Below are 16137 nucleotides of genomic sequence, written 5' to 3'. Positions count from 1 at the left end.
TACTGGAAAATGCTGTGTCCATTTTGGCAAATTCAAAGATAAAACATGTAGAACTTCAAGGTCTGGTGAATTTGCTGATGACCTTATTTTAAAACTAGGACAACTTGATTGTCGTATGATTTGATTTTTTAAATGACTTAGTCCATCAGACTGGATCGGGCAGATGCTTCCTTGTGCACAAGTTGCTGAAGTAGTCTTGGGCCGTTAATCAATGAATTAATCAATAAGGGTTTTGGATAAGACAGCTTCGTTGCCCCTCAGTCTTAGCTCTTCATTTTACCAACATGTTTTGTGTACAGTAACTGTATGCTTGTAACTTTTTTGAGAACAGTTTGAAGAAGGTCCTTTTCTCACCAATACAAGGTCAATATCAACATTAGTGACCTCTAGCCTCCCATAGACACGCTACAATATTTTGTACAAAGTCTTTCCAGAAGAGTAGTAGCTGTTACATCTGCAAAGGAAGAGGTACAACTCCGTGTTTTCGTCACTTATTACAAACTGTGGTGGCTTGGTTTAACATCAATCATCAGTATTGCTGTATGTATTGTGGTTGAAATTGTTACGTAAGGTTAGTGGCAGGCCACAGTGACTGCGAGCAGCAGACATGTTGTCAAGGTTACACCCTGATGGAAACAGCTGCTCTCTAGTTATTACACCCAGGGGAGTGGTATCATGTTTGTTAGAATACATACTCATGATGGAAATGTCTCTGAAAGCTGTCAACTCAACCAGGAGGGCATGCAGGGAGTGTTGACCAAGGTCAAAGCTAAAACGACGTTACTGGACAAGCCTGGTAGTTTTATGTGGTGTAGAACGTATCACCTTAAACTTCATTTCTGTCATCTGCACATTGGAATACAAGGTTTTCCTAAAGACACAATCATATGGGAACCTGTCAAAGTGCTCAGAGCCACCTTCTCATGTAGCAGCGCCACACAGTTGCCCACAATGTAGGAAAAAAAATACCAGTCACAGCTGGTAAAACTGCCAAAGAAACACAACCTCAATTCAAGTAATAATAGGCTGTAAAGACACACCACAGGATGGAAATAGTGGCTGCTATTTTGCTTGTGCATGTATTTTTTTTACTTCTCATCTCTTTAATTTGCATGGTTGTCTGTGTTTACAAAAAAAAAGCTTTATAGTTGGTGCTCTTCATGTCAAGGGTTAATAATCCTGCCTCGTGAATATATTTTCTCAACGAGCTAATCCGCTTTCTGAATCGCTAGCATGCAGCACATGCTCCACTTTGCCTTTTGCGGAAGGCTTTTTTGGTAATTTCGGGTTACATTTACATTCCTACTGTACATCCACACACACTCACTCCAAGCTCATTGAGAGCTATCAGCAAGTGGCTCTTGAAAATAGACCAGGCTCCTCCTGTGTCACCATGGAAACAAGCTACAAAATCATCAGTAAGCCCCCGTCTTACATTTTCATATGTGATTAGCCTTTAATGAGCTCTACATATCTTCACCAGTGACATACATCAAGTATCAGCTTAATGTCCAGTGACTTTAAGTAATCTAGAAATTGACACGTGCTGTACAGAAATAGAACTAGCTTGATGCCTAAATGGATATTGATCAAACCGCACGGGATGCAGCCGTGTGTACACAGCATCATCCCTGCACTCAATAATTTGATACAACATACATCCTGGTCTCATTGGTAACTCCATACTTGCATTAGAGAGGAAGAACAGCAGTCTGTTTTCTCACATTCAAAGAAAAAAAAAATCTCATAGGTGTACGTTGAAGTGCTCCAAACATGACACATTTTACATTATACATGGTATTTAAATAAACTCGCTTTTACACCGTATCTATTTTGCATACCACAGCACAACCCTATCATACCATACAATTACCGTACCGTATTGTGATATACTATACATGTAGTATGTCTTATATAGCCAAGATTTATAATGTCAAGTTAATTTTTACTTCCAAGATAGAGCTCAAATTTACAGTGATAAATGCATAAAGCTAACAAATTCTGGACTTTACTGAGTGCCACAGTAGTTTAACCTGCTAACATGCATTGTCGATACAAGTGAGCTGACATAAAACCTGCAGCCTCCTTGTTGTGTGCAGCTGCCGGCTCATGTGCACGAGAAATTATAAGAATTTGATTAGTTCCATCATGCAGGCATACAGGCATATCAATATTCTGTACGAACACTGGAGTGGAGGTCTCGGCTGCACCTCCTCTATAGTCACTATGCTGCAGCATGATGCACTGCACAGCAAGCAGACTGCAGTAGCAGCACACACCTTTTCTCATGCAGCAACATGGCTCTGGATGTGCTGCCATGGCAACCACTGACCCACTGATGGGCTGCCTTGTGTGTCACTGTGATAACTGCTGAATGGCTGCGTAGGTGTGTGTGTGCGTGTGTGTGTATCGAGTAGGGGAAAAGTGAGGTGCTTACTGCTACTATTTGATGGTGTTTTGATTCAGGACAAAGTCATGAATGAATACCTCTCTGACAGTGTCCATCAAACTCTGTGAAATACTGTACAGGTGCAAAAAGAGATTAGATAATTGGAGGTAGTACGTGGTATTCCTTCTTGCTGCTACCCTGGCAATGTCATCACCATGGCAACCGTGATGAGGTCTTTTTGCTGGCTCGGAGTGCACAAGTTCAGAGCTTTGGCACATATAGCACGGCGCTCTTAAACGGTCTCTCGCTGGTGGAAACTAAAAGCATACCAACAAAGACATTCTGAACTTAATGAAGGGTTTGCTGTAGTCATCTTATCCAGGATTTATGGTCCCTGCAGTCTGCATTCAATTTCCCTTTTCCTGGCTTGCTTGGACCTTTTTTTTAAAAGAGGCTCTAAAGGGCTCTCTGGCTATTGAAGCCTCACATGTTTTTGACCCCCATTAAAAGTCAAACCGGTGGTTGAGAAAGGAAGTGGTCATCTGACTATTACTATTACTATTACTATTAAGCTCGTTCTCTGTTACCTAAACCAAGGCAGTTGTGTTTTTATTGACTATTTGTTTTATGTAGTATTTCACCCACTTTGGAGGATGTGTCAACCTGGGTGGTTTTTGTGTGAGAGACAATTAGGATCAGAGGTTAATTTTGGCATTGAAACAAAACAATCTGCTAAAAGTTGAGATTCAAGTGTCGGCATTCGACTTTAATTTAAAGCCTAGCTTCCCAAAGCGGGGTACGCGTACCCCCCCAACAACGTTGGCATAATTCAAAGTTATAGTGGAAATGCTCATAAATTGCAGAATCCAAACCAAATTACATCCAATAAAAACACACCTCTAAAGTGACACAAAATGTCGGACTTCTGATCACTGTCATGCCTGGCATCACCCAAGCAGTGATGGGGGGTGAGGTTCATGTGCTGGTGAGGCACTGACTCCTTTGGAGTCAAATTTACACGTACACCCCCTTCAGGTAGAGAGTTGTAGAGACATTACACACGCTGTAGAAAGCTATTGGCTGATGTCCTAAAGGTGTGTGTGTTGTGTAATTTTTTAAAATGAAGTTTTTTACCTTTTACACTTATTTTTACCAGCATAGAGGGTGTACTTTTGTGACAGTAAATAAAATGTCTGTTAATTGAATGCAATAATCCTTAAATTTATTGGTGCAGTACATCATTGGCCAATTTTGCCCAGTATTTCAGAAAAGGATGTCGACTGGCTAACTTTTTTTAATGGGATGTCAGCATCTGCACACATTGCTACAAAGTCCTCAACAAATGATGTGGTTGTGCTTGTGGTTGAGGAAGCCGTAGTAACCGATGCAATTCCATCTGCATTATATTTTTTATGACAGTCATATTTTGTTTACACAATTAAACGGTATGTGGTGAACAGTGCTCTTATTTTGAAGGCTGAGAGTGTGTTGTGTGTGTTGAGAATGTTATATTGATGGGTAAGGCGTGCTTGGTGCGAGAATAAATGTGCCCCCCCTCCTTACTTCACTCAGGACTTGCACGACGTCAATGGGCATCGTAAAACGCTCGTTTGCATTAACAAGCGGTAAAACACAACACAATGTAAACACACTCATACAGCCGGGGAAATACCCACACAAACGTTCCTTCTACTCACAATGACAGCATTTCATTCACATTTGTGTCAATTTCCGCGATGTTTAACAGTAGATACTGTTTTTATTGGCCAATTCCGTGATTCTGTCGGTAATTCCGTTAACGCGGAGATCAAAGGGCCCTACAGTGGTGCATCCTCCACCAAGGCCTCCAAATCCATGGCTTCAAACATCATTGTTCATTCACGGCCATTCTGCTCTCACAAACGTTCCATGGTGACGGCCAGTACCACAAAATCCTCATTTAAATAGGGCAGTCCACACCACTTTTGCAAAAGATAAAATTTGCACAAGCAATCGTATTGATGCACCTGCAACACACCCAGTAATAAATAGCAAGTGCAATTATTTAGTTTGCGCACGCATTTTAGCGCTCGTTATTTGGGATCTCGGTAGGTAAGGCCCATACTGCATAATAAATCTGCAAATATTATATTGCCGACTTGCTGAGAAACAGAAATAGGCACACGCCACTTAGCCCAGTTTGGGAGGGATTGCGTATTCAGAGGTTTCTGCCCTGTATTTGAGTGGGAAATGCACAAATTTAGCAATTTTTATGTACTTAATGTAATTTTTATGTATGTGTAAAATGTTAAAACATTATTGAAATCATACAGAAAACACATTTATAACAGATCAGTGGACAAATATTGGCATGTATTTCATGTTATGATTTTTTTTATTTACAGTATGCTCCACCATGCAGCTATTTTAATAATGAAGCCTCTGGGTGAATACATAAATGCTACTATTATCTGCTGGCTCATCTAAGATGAGTTCACTCTGTAAAACATTATTTTGCGCAAGTCTCCTTAATGCTGACAGTGCACGATACCAGTGATGGGTTTCAAATGTACCAAAAACGCCACATCCATCAGCTTGACTCGTCCTGCTGGAGCCAAGATTTTGAAGAAAAAAATAATAGAAGTATATCAACAATCCAACATTGTAATTCATTAGCCATATTGTGGCTGAAAGTGGTGGGGAGTGAGGTTGACTTTTCCGTTTAAAGATGAAGGAGAAGGTCTATTTATTTTTCCAGAGCCAGATATATACTTATTGGGAAGACCAGATGGTCACAGTCACTGAATAATGTCAGACGCACTGACTGTGAACATGATGTATTAAAACAATATTATGCATGGTGATAAGAGCAGCATACACATTTTTGGACTCGGCAACGGTCGGGTTCTGTTACAATTCCATGCTTAAACATCACTGAAAGCCATGTTTATAGGTGAAGTTCCCACCATTGACTGTATTCAATCCAGTAAGTGAGTGTTGTGTTTGTGTTTTCCTTTCTATTCTTTCACTGTGAAGTCCAGCCAGCCATAAGTCATCATGACTCCTGCTGGAATAGTAATATCATAGACATAGTAAGATACTGTAACCACTAATCAAATCATCCAGGTTTCATGTCCTGCCATGTTTTTTTTTAATTTTATTTTTTTAATAAAGACTCTCAGATCATCTTCAATACAGTAATATACAACAACAAAAAAGAACATCGACCAACAGTAAAATACGGTGGTGGTAGTGTGATGGTCTGGCGATGTTTTGCTGCTTCAGGACCTAGAAGACTTGCTGTGATAAATGGAAGGAGAATGTCCGGCCATCTGTTCGTGACCTCAAGCTGAAACCAACTTGGGTTCTGCAGCAAGACAATGATCCAAAACACACTCAAATCGCTATTATAAAACCTTTAAGAACTTTTTTTTTCAGTAAAAATTTCACATTTCTAAATGTCATACTAATGTGAAGTTAACCACTGTATAATCAAACTAAAATAAAGCAAAACTACTCACCTTTTGAAGACACCTTCTGTTTAGGTGTTGCTGGGATTATTAAAGCCTTTATATTTGGCTCACTTAATATTGCATGATTTGGACATTTTTCTTTAATGTCTCAATGAATAATCTTAATTAGAGTATATGGATGTCCAATATCCACATGATTATTCTGCTGATAGAAAGCTTGTCAGTTATTGAAATAAAATAATCAGTTTATAAGCAAAACAGTAATGCCAATAAGAGTAGGATTTCGTCATTTTCTCTTGAAATTGTTTGATGATGATTGCGATGGTACTATGGAGGCAGCCACCACAAGCTTATGAAGGTCTGTCATTGAGATTTTTGGGGGCAGTGCCTGCATGCACAAACATCTGATCACTTCTAAGCAACTTATAACCACAACGATAAACGTAGCGTTAAATTAATACCTCCATGACTGTGCCAATCAAAGGGGAGTGATTTAGCAGGTACAGTGGAACCTCTGTTAGCGTCCAAACTTCAAAAATTTCCGTCACAATTTTGCCTCGGTTTGCGTACAATATGGCACGCGTCTTGCTGCGCTATTAATACACTGCGTGAGTCCAGCTGTATTCTGAATATATTTTTGAGCAGAAAACGTACTTCCTTGCTAACATCCTTTCAGGTAGCGAACCAATGGCAACCGGAAGTTGCATTGACCGTCTATGATGTCATCAGCGGTTGATTAAAAAAATGTTAACACAAGACACATTTTTATAGTTGTATACTTATAAATTTACATGCATAAAACAATTGTAAATACATATAAATGATAAATAAAAGGGCAAAATGAGCATGTGAGGTTACATTTAGCTCCAATGAAGAGACTACTGTACTCTTCCCAAAGACACAATGTGGCAGTGTGACAGTTTTCCTTGTCATCAGTTATTTCTTGAATTCAATAGTGTTTGTCACCCTCCACCCAGCCATTTTCTATGCCGGTTGTCCTCACTTTGGCTGGGATGCGGGGTACTGGTTGCCAGCCAATCGCAGAGCACATATAGACAAACAACCATTCACACTCACATTCTTACCAATTTACAGTCTCCAATTAACCTAACGTGCATGTTTTTTGGAATGTGTGAGGAAACCCACGCACGGGGAGAACATGCAAACGGATATTTGAACCCAGATCTTTACGATCTCCTGACTGCGTGGCCATGCTAACCCCTAGGCCACCGTGCGTCCCTGTGTTTCTCACCTTCTTCATCAAAATGCGGGCACTTGCAACTTTCTTTCGGTCCATTTTGGGTTACAGTATGGGGTGAGAAAACACATTCAATTCAAGAAACAACTCATGTCGAAACAGGAAGGTGGTGGTGGTTGAGCTTGCTGCCACATTGTGTCTTTGAAGGTCAAATTAACCTTTAAATGTTCATTCATCCCTTTCAGTCATAATATACTGTATATGTACAGTATTTACATGCATTTTGAATTGTTTTCTGCATGTCAAACTATAATTGTAAAACTATAAAAAAAACATTTTTGGCTTTCTAGAACAAATTAATTGGATTGACATTATTTTTTTATGGGAAATATTGATCATGTTTCGATTAGAGTCAGACTTCTGGAACGAATTAATGACGCTAACCAAAGTTCCGCTGTATATGTCGTGACGCTTCCAGTGAGTGTATCTACTTATGGTTGCCTTTACCTCCAGCAGTGTTAATTCTCCATAGCAAATATGTGAGTTCACCATCCAGAGAGTGCTAATGAGAAGGAGGAAGGTTTTCCAAGGCTACAGTCATTCCTCCCTGGAGGTCCTGGCATCATCTGCGGGATTTGTGGTTGCAAGGAGGCCTATTACCTTGGACTAGGTTTCCCCTGCAAGGCTCTGAGAATAATGAAGCCAAATGGAAAAGCTTTTCCGTTTTATGGATGTTTGTCTTTGTATGGTAACTTCTGATTCTTGGTCCTCTTATGACACAGCTGTAAAAAGCCTATTGTCCCGAGGGAAAGGAAAAATATACATAAGTCCAGGAAAAACATGGCTTCTGAGATAGTTCCATGTATCTCCATCAGTATCTGAGAATACATAAATGAATGAGGCGAACTCAGAAAGAAGGTGCTTGCTGAGGCTCTTTCGTAGAATAGCATTAGCTGAGTAAAGTATTTTTCATTATTACTTTTGTGTAGCCACATTTCATCTCAGTTTTCCCAGTCTGTGTTCTGTAAGTCTACACTGTCACATATTTCCAAACATGATATAAAGTGTCAGGGTTAATGCCATTTCGAGAGTGTAAGTGAAATTTTAGACTATATAATTGTTCTCTGTAGTTCCTTTCTAATTGTAGGTTTCAGAGTCACACATGGTATTTAGTCGAGGACCGAGAAAAGAAACAAACCGACTCACTCTTAAGAGTTTTTATTAGTTTACCTTTTCCACTTAACACATTTTTGTCAGCAGGCCAGCAGAAATCTGATCACAAACTGTCAGTCGTGATGATGGGGAGTGTAAATATACTTAATCCTAACTGGGCTTGAAGTCAACTTTATGCCTTCGTGTGTTTTATTGCCCTTAATATGTTGTATGAGAACATATTTTTCAGTGCATTCATGGACACATGTGGAGGTCTGCTTTCTTTACTTGGCAGCTTGTCCTCACGCCACCAGGCAGACCTGGCAGCATCTGTTTTGGTGCAATACAGAAGGGTGTGTTGGGGTAGGTATGTCACTCTGACTTCCCCTTCACCCTGATTGGACCCTGAACAAACCCTTTTGCTGTCGGGGCTCGCTCTTTTTTTATCCAGCATGATTTAGCGGCACGTCCCGGACACTGTAAATTTTAATAAGTTAACTTTACTTAAAAAAAATATGCAAACTCGCTGCCTCACAAAAACTAATTTTTGTTAACTTAGATAAATTACATAGGATTCACTTAATTATTGTGAGTGTTCAGTAATTAGATTATACTACATAATTGGATTATAGTAACTTGTTTGTTTTGAGTTGTCTGTACTCATATTATCTTAAATAATTGGATTATAGTAACTTGTTTATTTTGAGTTTGCAGTACTCAAATTATCTTAAATTTTTGGATTACAGTAACTTGTTTATTTTGATTATGGAGTACTCAAATTAACTAATGATTTACACTACAGTAACTTATTTATTGTGAGCTTCCAGTACTCAAGTGATAGTTGAATTCGCTTTAGTGTTTCTCATCCATCACATTCATGTAAACTTAATGTAATCCAACTCAGGTTCAACTCAAGAAGCGAGGGATAGATTAGTGTAAAAAGTAAACACATGAGCCTGGTTTTGGGGTTGACAAGGCTAGTTCAGATAGTTGGCTGAGGTCATAGGGCGTTTGCTTCTCAAAACATTATGCGCTTCAAGTGAAACATTTGCATCACAAAACCATTGTCCACGAAAAAGTCTGACCTCACAATCGCTCTGCACTATTTTCTCTCCCTTAGAATGGGCAGAGAGAGAGAGAAGTGGTCCAAGCTGAAGTTGGACCCACAACTGTCTCTCACAGCTACAGCTGGGGGTCCAACTTCAGCTTGGACCACTTCTCTCTCTCTCTTTCTGCCCGTTCCACCTCGATCTGATTAAGTTCTGTCTGTCATCTGTTTATTCAGGTCCATAAAAGGTATCCCTGGCTCTGTGCTAAGTTTCCTCACCTAAAAGAACAGCACTTGTTGATTTCATTAAAAAAAATAAAAAAACACAATGAGTAGAGAACACTTAAACTCAGTGGAATTAAAATTTATTTAACTAAAAATAGTTCCTAACCTGGGAACATGGTCCAGTTTGAGACAAGAAAACATATCAAAAAACAGTCTCTCAACAAAAATGCACAACATATACAAAATATGTTCCTCATAATTGCTTGGAAAGAATATTATGAAGACCTAAACCCTTTCAGAGAACCTTTCTGAACTAATCACTTTTTAGTTCTGAAGCTTAGGGTTATGTTGGGTGCAGATACTTTTTGAAAACCAAAGTAACAACTTGAAACATAATGACAAATGCACATTAACAAGAAATATTTCCTGTTGATCCACTCTTCAAAATGAGAGTCCTGGATGTGTTGGCATTACTTGTACAAAAGCACATACATTTATTTTCCATAAAGGTAACAATTAATTTTTGGTAAGAGACACAGGAAACTATTGATGTTGCTAAAACACCAATGTTGGTGTGTCAACTATGTAGGCATTTTAAATTATTGGGATTATTATTTTGCAGTGAAGATAATGAAGTGAGATGCCTGTGCAGCGTGGACATGCTAATATTGCTGATATTTCCTTGTCACCTATTGAGAATCAAATATAATCTTTTTGTTAAGTTGCTCACACAAAATGGGTTTGGGTAAAATTTAACTCAATTTTCTTTCATACCGGTAATGCTGGGACATCTGGGACTCTATTTTGAAGAGGGGAAAAGGTTTTTGCACTGCCTACCCCAGTAGTTTGTTTTTCAAACTAAGCAGTTTCGGATTGAGTATTTTGCTTCCCAATCCAAGCATGATTGCTTGAATGAATGTGAGTGTGTTCACCATGCATTTTGGGTAATCTAAGTGAAGCGCATACATAAGACCAAACAAGAGGCAGACTGCCTGGGGAAAGTCTCTAACATTGTCCATGACTGTACTTCCCTCAAGTATGATGGCAGTGGAGATTGGCTGGAGGTGCACTGCATTTAGACCCTGCTGCAGAGCATCTTCGTTGACCACGGTCAGCACCCCAACTGTCACTGAGGCGAGTGCTTCTTCCTTCGCTTTGTCCTGCAAAAGAAGCACACACAACTACCTTTTGAATCTGGCCGTCTTTTGGGAAATTCTATAGACTGAAAGTGTGAGAATGGGGGAATTCACATATTTAATGTAATTACAGTATGTACTAATTTAGTGATTATGATCTTTTAGGAGTGAGATTAGAATCCATCAGTTTCTGATCAACTGAAAATAACTGTATTTTAAATATTTGACAACACTATCAACGTATCAAATATGATTTGTCAATAATTTGAGATCAATATGTTTCTTACAATATGATACTTACAAAGCAAGTCTTGTAGACCTCACTGGAGTCATCACCAAGCACAATAGGAAGGCCTCTGAGGACAACAGAGCGAAGTGCCGTCACATCTGGCGACTAAATATACAGACAGAGAATAGATTCAAGTTAAGGACTTTGTAGCATTTTGAGGGGTGTGGTGGGGGTGGTGGGTGGGGTGGGGTGTTGATATACTGTTCTGTATTGTCTCTAATAGTGCTGCCTCATAATAGAGACAAAAGTTTTATTAGTATAATTGGTAACATTTGAATACCTAATTTTACACATCCCACTTTCTCTATTTTCTTTCATCATACAAACTCAACATTTCAATGAAATTTAACCATCTTGTTTTAATCCTGGGTCAAACTGACCCAATCTGTTTGGACTGGTCCTTCTTTCCACATACTGTGTCCCCATCCCTCCTTCCTTCCTTCCTTCCTCCCTGCTCCTCTTTCTCTTTCCTTTCTTCCTTCATCCTTCCTTTCTTCTGTCCCTCCTCTCCCTCCTTTCCTTCTTTTCTTCCTCCCTTCTCCATCCTCTCCTTTCCACACTCCTTTCCTTTATTTGTTCCTTCCTTCTTTCCTCCATCCTTCATTCCTCCCTACTTTAATTTATTTCTTTATCTTTCTGTCTTTCGTTCCTTCTCTCTCCCTTTCTTTCTTTCCTTCCTCTTTCTTTCCTTCTGTCTTCCTTTCTTCCTTGACCCAAGAGGACAACAGAAGGGTTAAAATAAAATGCCCTTGTGCATGCATTTAATTGAGCACTCTTTATTACACTGATTTATTATTTTTTATTATTATTTTGTATTATTATTTATTACAATTACACTGAAATGTGCCAACCAGCATACTGTTGGACTTTCTTGTTACTAAGAATGACAGACTGACAAACAAATAAAAACCTGTTGAAATTGAACAAAACATGGTGCGATGAGTAGTCCACAATAACTGGTATACGTGTTGTGAAAGGATTTTGAAAAGCATGATTTAATTTGTGAAGTGATGTAGCTAGTGTATCTGGTACGGTCACCAAGAGTGTATCTGTCTCAGCAGCATGCAGCAACACAGCAGAGAGAAAGGCAGTGTGACTGGTATGTGAAACAGGCCAAAGGTGCATTGCCGCCACCCATTATTACTGGAGTGTAAATTACAAAATCCTTACCAGGCAGTTGATGTGCTGCATCAAGTCTGTCAGTTTTTGTCCTGTAGTTCCTTTTTTGGACTTGAAAAGCTCGATGAAGTGTGGGGTATGTTGGTCTAAGGCTTCATAGAAGTTTCCTTCAAGGTTCTTACTGGCCACGCGATTAAACTCTGCAAAGACCTGAAATAATGGAGAGTGGCAGGAGGGAGAGGGATAGCAACATGAAGCTGACTGTCATTCAATTAATACTGCAGAACATTAAAGAGCTTAACATATGAAACTATGGTGAATAATACATTACTACTACTATATTATGAAACAAATAACAGTGCACATGCTGACTCTGAAAACTTTTTACTGATTTGTATATAGTGCAAGAGCTATTTTTTGATGATGTGTTTTCATATTCAGCCTCACAACATTGATATGTTCTGACTGACATTTAATCTGCTGGAAACTTAATGTGGGAAGGCAGGCCAAAATGACAAGTAACTTACCTGTCTCTCAGTAAAAAGTGCTGGCCAACGTTCAACCATGCTCTGCACAGCAGGCTCCTGTGTCACTATCTCCCTTCTGCGCAGTGGGAATGTTTGGTCCATCATTTGCGAGACTAGAGTGGCATTGGGGTTTTTTTTCTTCATTTCCTCGAAGACAGTCTTCCTGGCATTTTCAAGGCTTCTTTCATCATGTCCGTCTGGTAAATTAGGCAAATAATTGGCTTCGCCTCTTTTTGGTCTCTTGACATTCTTGCTGGATGAGTCTCCATCTGGATTAAGTTTACTTCGTTTACCCCCATTTATCATTACATCATCACATCCTGCTTTTCGTAGCTTTGTACGATAGTTTGCCATCTTGAATTTTAGGCTATTTTTCCAGCCATACCACCCTGGCTGGGGACCAGGTTCAGTGAGACTGGGGTGCTTACTTATCAGTGATTTTGCGACACTGCTGAAGTCATCATCGTTCGGGTACGCCTTGAAACTGTACATTGTTTCGGCGAGCTTCTCAAGTATGTCATGTTTCATGTCTCGTGATGGAGTAATTGGGAGACGGTCTTTCATGAATGAAAGGTCTGCCTGTCTCAGCCTGTACTCTACATCCACTGAGAAACTGGGTATGTCAAAGAACTCTGGCCACTGTCTTCTAAGTGAAGGTGAGGATTCAGCAGGGGACAAGATCTCAGCGTCTACTGTGCTGCAGTCTGATTCTTCGGTGGGTGAAGACAGGGCGGTCAAATCGAGAGTCACAAGAGGAATTACTTTCAGCGTAGCTCTTGCAGGCAAATCTGTTATTTCAGTCAAATTGCATAATGCATTACTGAAATCTGGATCTTCATATTGGAGTTTGAAGTCGTACTGCAGTGACAGCTTATCTTGCAGCTGTGTTTTTAGTTCTTCAATGGAATTCGGTCTATCATTTAAGGTCAGCTTCCTTATGTCATCCTCATGAATGACAACTCGAAGCATCAATCTTTGGTCCATCTCAATGTCACCTCCTGTAAAAAAAACATTATCTTCACACATCAGTGTTTAATCCACCAAGCATAATATGTACCGTTTGAGTGTAACAAGCTGTTTGCCATGAACTCTGTAAAGTGACAGAGGAAACACATCATTCAAATCTGACAACTGGGTGACTGAGAACATGGGAAAATGGCTGCTGCTGAGGTCATACACTCTAAGATGCTCATCATACCATGAGGTCATCAGTCGACAGACAAATGCTACATCTGTGTTTATAACAACAATCCTTGAGATTTGTCTGAACTCTGGGAGCCCTGCGCAAGATCCAACAGAAATGACCATGTCAGAACTGTACTTGATGCCATCAATGATGACGGAGGAAGCAACAAGGACTGTGTTTAGCTGGTTGTTTCTTTGACTGAGCCAGTTCTGCACATTTTCCGGAAATGAGGAAACCATCACAGACTTCACTTTGTGAATTTCAATAGATGGCTTAAAAAATGTTGTGGCAGCTAGATGGAAGGCCATCATTTTCTGATGTCTGTTTGCTAAAGTCAGGGGAATGTTTTTAAAGTTGTGAGAGTGATGCACAACTTTCTTGAAGAACTTGTGTTTCCCCTCAAAACGCATTGTCCACACATCAGATAGGGGACCAAATGTTCGAATGAGCTGAGGGTAATGCTCAACGTAGTGGTGCTTTGGTCGTAGTCGCAGTCGCAGTTGACAACGATCCCTCATCAGAAGTGAATTTGAGGAAAACATTATTCTCAATGACCACTTGAGCTATCTCATTCACTAAAGCATCATCAACGTTTGCACAATGTGTTTGTAGAATTCTTTGAATAGAAGAATGTAGCAATGGCTGTGATAACAAATAAATTTGATTGATCTGCTCTATGACCTCTTGCAGGGCAGTTTCAGAGATGTTAAGAATTGATGAAATTTTCAGGAAAAGAGCAGCTACATTGTGTTCCAACTGATTCTCTAAGTCCTCCACATCTTCATTTTGCTCAGCAACTTCACAGTCAATACCATCAAATTCATGGCCACTCTCCTCTATCTGAACACTTGCATTTGTTGTAAGTTCTTCAACCACATTTTTTGAAACAATTTCCTGTTTGAATGACATCTTGTTGTGCATCTGGTGCTCTTTGCTTTTGTGTGCAGTAAAGGTAGAATAGACATTACTCTGAAAGTTACAGTCCTGATATGGGCAAGCAACCATTTGCCTCAGCTTAAGATGTCTTCGCAAATGGGTAAAGAAGTCTGCTTTTGTGCAAGGCTCCACGAAGTTGCACAACTGACAGTGAAATGCAGTTTCCCCACGTTTGCCTGCATCCTTTTGAGTATGCCATGTTGAAATGTGCACTTTGAGTGCATTAAAAGATTGAAATGTGCAGAGGCATTCCTTATGAAGGCATGGAAGTGGGGAAGTCCGAGTGTGAAATCCATGTTTTAAGCGGTAATGCTTAAGCAAGTAGCCTCTCTTTTCAGCAAAAAATGTGCAGTACTTACAAGTCCACTGCATTAGGGAGTACTGCTCTGGTTGACCTGAAAAGACATGATAATTTTAGCATTAAGCCCTCTATGTGTGCGTTTGTTGCCTATTTGTGTTTATTTATCTAAACAGAGCCAGACAGAGTTGAAAATACACGCACACACATCGACACACAAATATACACAAATGGTACGTTGTCAACCAGCGCGGAGAAATTAACCTGGTGTGAGCTGGAGGGCTGCAGCTAGCATACAATTTTCGAGGGCGAGCGGCTTGGTGCGACCAGGCTGAAACGAACTTCCCTGTGCGGATCGGAACACCGTGATCCTGATACCGGAGCTCAACGGCCGACCTTTTCTCCCACATTCGAACCTGTCGCCGACACCACACACACGCGCGCGCGTCCAAATCGCCAAAAAAAGGATAGGATAAACTCTTGTCTACATTTGTTTTAAAAACGGCGACGTTACTGTGCTAGCGGTAATATTTGAATTTGACTTTGTTTACTCCTCCCTGGCAAGCACATAACACTATAACAAGACAATGCGACGGTTTACAAAAGAGTAAAATATTCACTTACCTTAATGTGCTAAACACAAGCAGGCCAGGTGAAGGTGTGGAAGGAAGCTCCTGATTGATGATGCGGTCGAGGTGAAAATGTGCTGAAGGTTTTGGTAGCTCGAAGTAGATGAGGAAGGTCTGAGCATGTTCAAAAAAAACTCCCAAAGCATGCTGGGTACAATAAATAACTTTTTCTAATTTGACTTAACTGGGATAAATCAAGTTAAGCATGTTTTCCAACCTCTAATTACTAGTTACTTATTTAAAATGAGTGTTCATAACAAGTTGATGAAAACTGAGTTTGGTTCACTCATCTTATTTAATTAATTTGAATGTTAGCATTTACAGTGGATAGTTTCCCGTGAAGCGCAGCAGACAGATCACAAAGATTAAAATGAAATGTTTGGGATCAGGATGCTTATCACAAGCACTAGTCAGCCTCGCAAATAACTCAAAATTCAGTTTTGTTTAGTCTGCTCTCTCCAACCTCACGATTGATAGCCTCACTGATCTGTCTTCATACGGTCTTCATTTACTCAATGTATTTTTGCTTCCTAAATTTTGCTCCATCTTTGTT

The 16137-nt window shown here is 39.8% G+C and overlaps 2 protein-coding genes across 9 annotated transcripts in view; one reads left to right on the top strand and one right to left on the bottom strand.

Annotated features, from left to right (window-relative positions):
• nav1b (neuron navigator 1b) overlaps positions 1-16137 on the top strand; it is a 100038-nt gene that overhangs the window by 56839 nt on the left and 27062 nt on the right. The window lies entirely within an intron of this gene.
• LOC129186844 (uncharacterized) lies at positions 9422-15922 on the bottom strand. Of its 2 annotated transcripts, XM_054785518.1 has the most exons (6): positions 15580-15922; positions 15017-15052; positions 12536-13533; positions 12060-12218; positions 10902-10994; positions 9422-10624 (listed from the first exon to the last, which is right to left on the bottom strand). In XM_054785518.1, exons 3-6 carry the CDS (start codon positions 13517-13519, stop codon positions 10298-10300), a joined length of 1563 nt encoding a protein of 520 aa, XP_054641493.1. In that variant the 5' UTR covers positions 13520-13533; positions 15017-15052; positions 15580-15922; the 3' UTR covers positions 9422-10297. The 2 variants fall into 2 exon arrangements, with proteins under 2 accessions (XP_054641493.1, XP_054641491.1); XM_054785516.1 differs by lacking the exon at positions 15580-15922 and having other exon boundaries at positions 15017-15220.

The sequence above is a fragment of the Dunckerocampus dactyliophorus genome, chromosome 8, assembly GCF_027744805.1.
Source record: "Dunckerocampus dactyliophorus isolate RoL2022-P2 chromosome 8, RoL_Ddac_1.1, whole genome shotgun sequence".
Taxonomy (NCBI): Eukaryota; Metazoa; Chordata; class Actinopteri; order Syngnathiformes; family Syngnathidae; genus Dunckerocampus; species Dunckerocampus dactyliophorus.
This window is presented reverse-complemented; position numbering and strand designations above follow the sequence as displayed.

Coding starts and splice junctions, on each gene's coding strand:
- LOC129186844 (XM_054785518.1), bottom strand. CDS start 13,519: ATGGACCAAAGATTGATGCTTCGAGTTGTCATTCATGAGGATGACATA. Junction 12,219..12,535: donor CACTTTTTACTGAGAGACAG/GTAAGTTACTTG, acceptor CCATTATTTCAG/GTCTTTGCAGAGTTTAATCG. Junction 10,625..10,901: donor AGGTCTACAAGACTTGCTTT/GTAAGTATCATA, acceptor CTTCTTTTGCAG/GACAAAGCGAAGGAAGAAGC.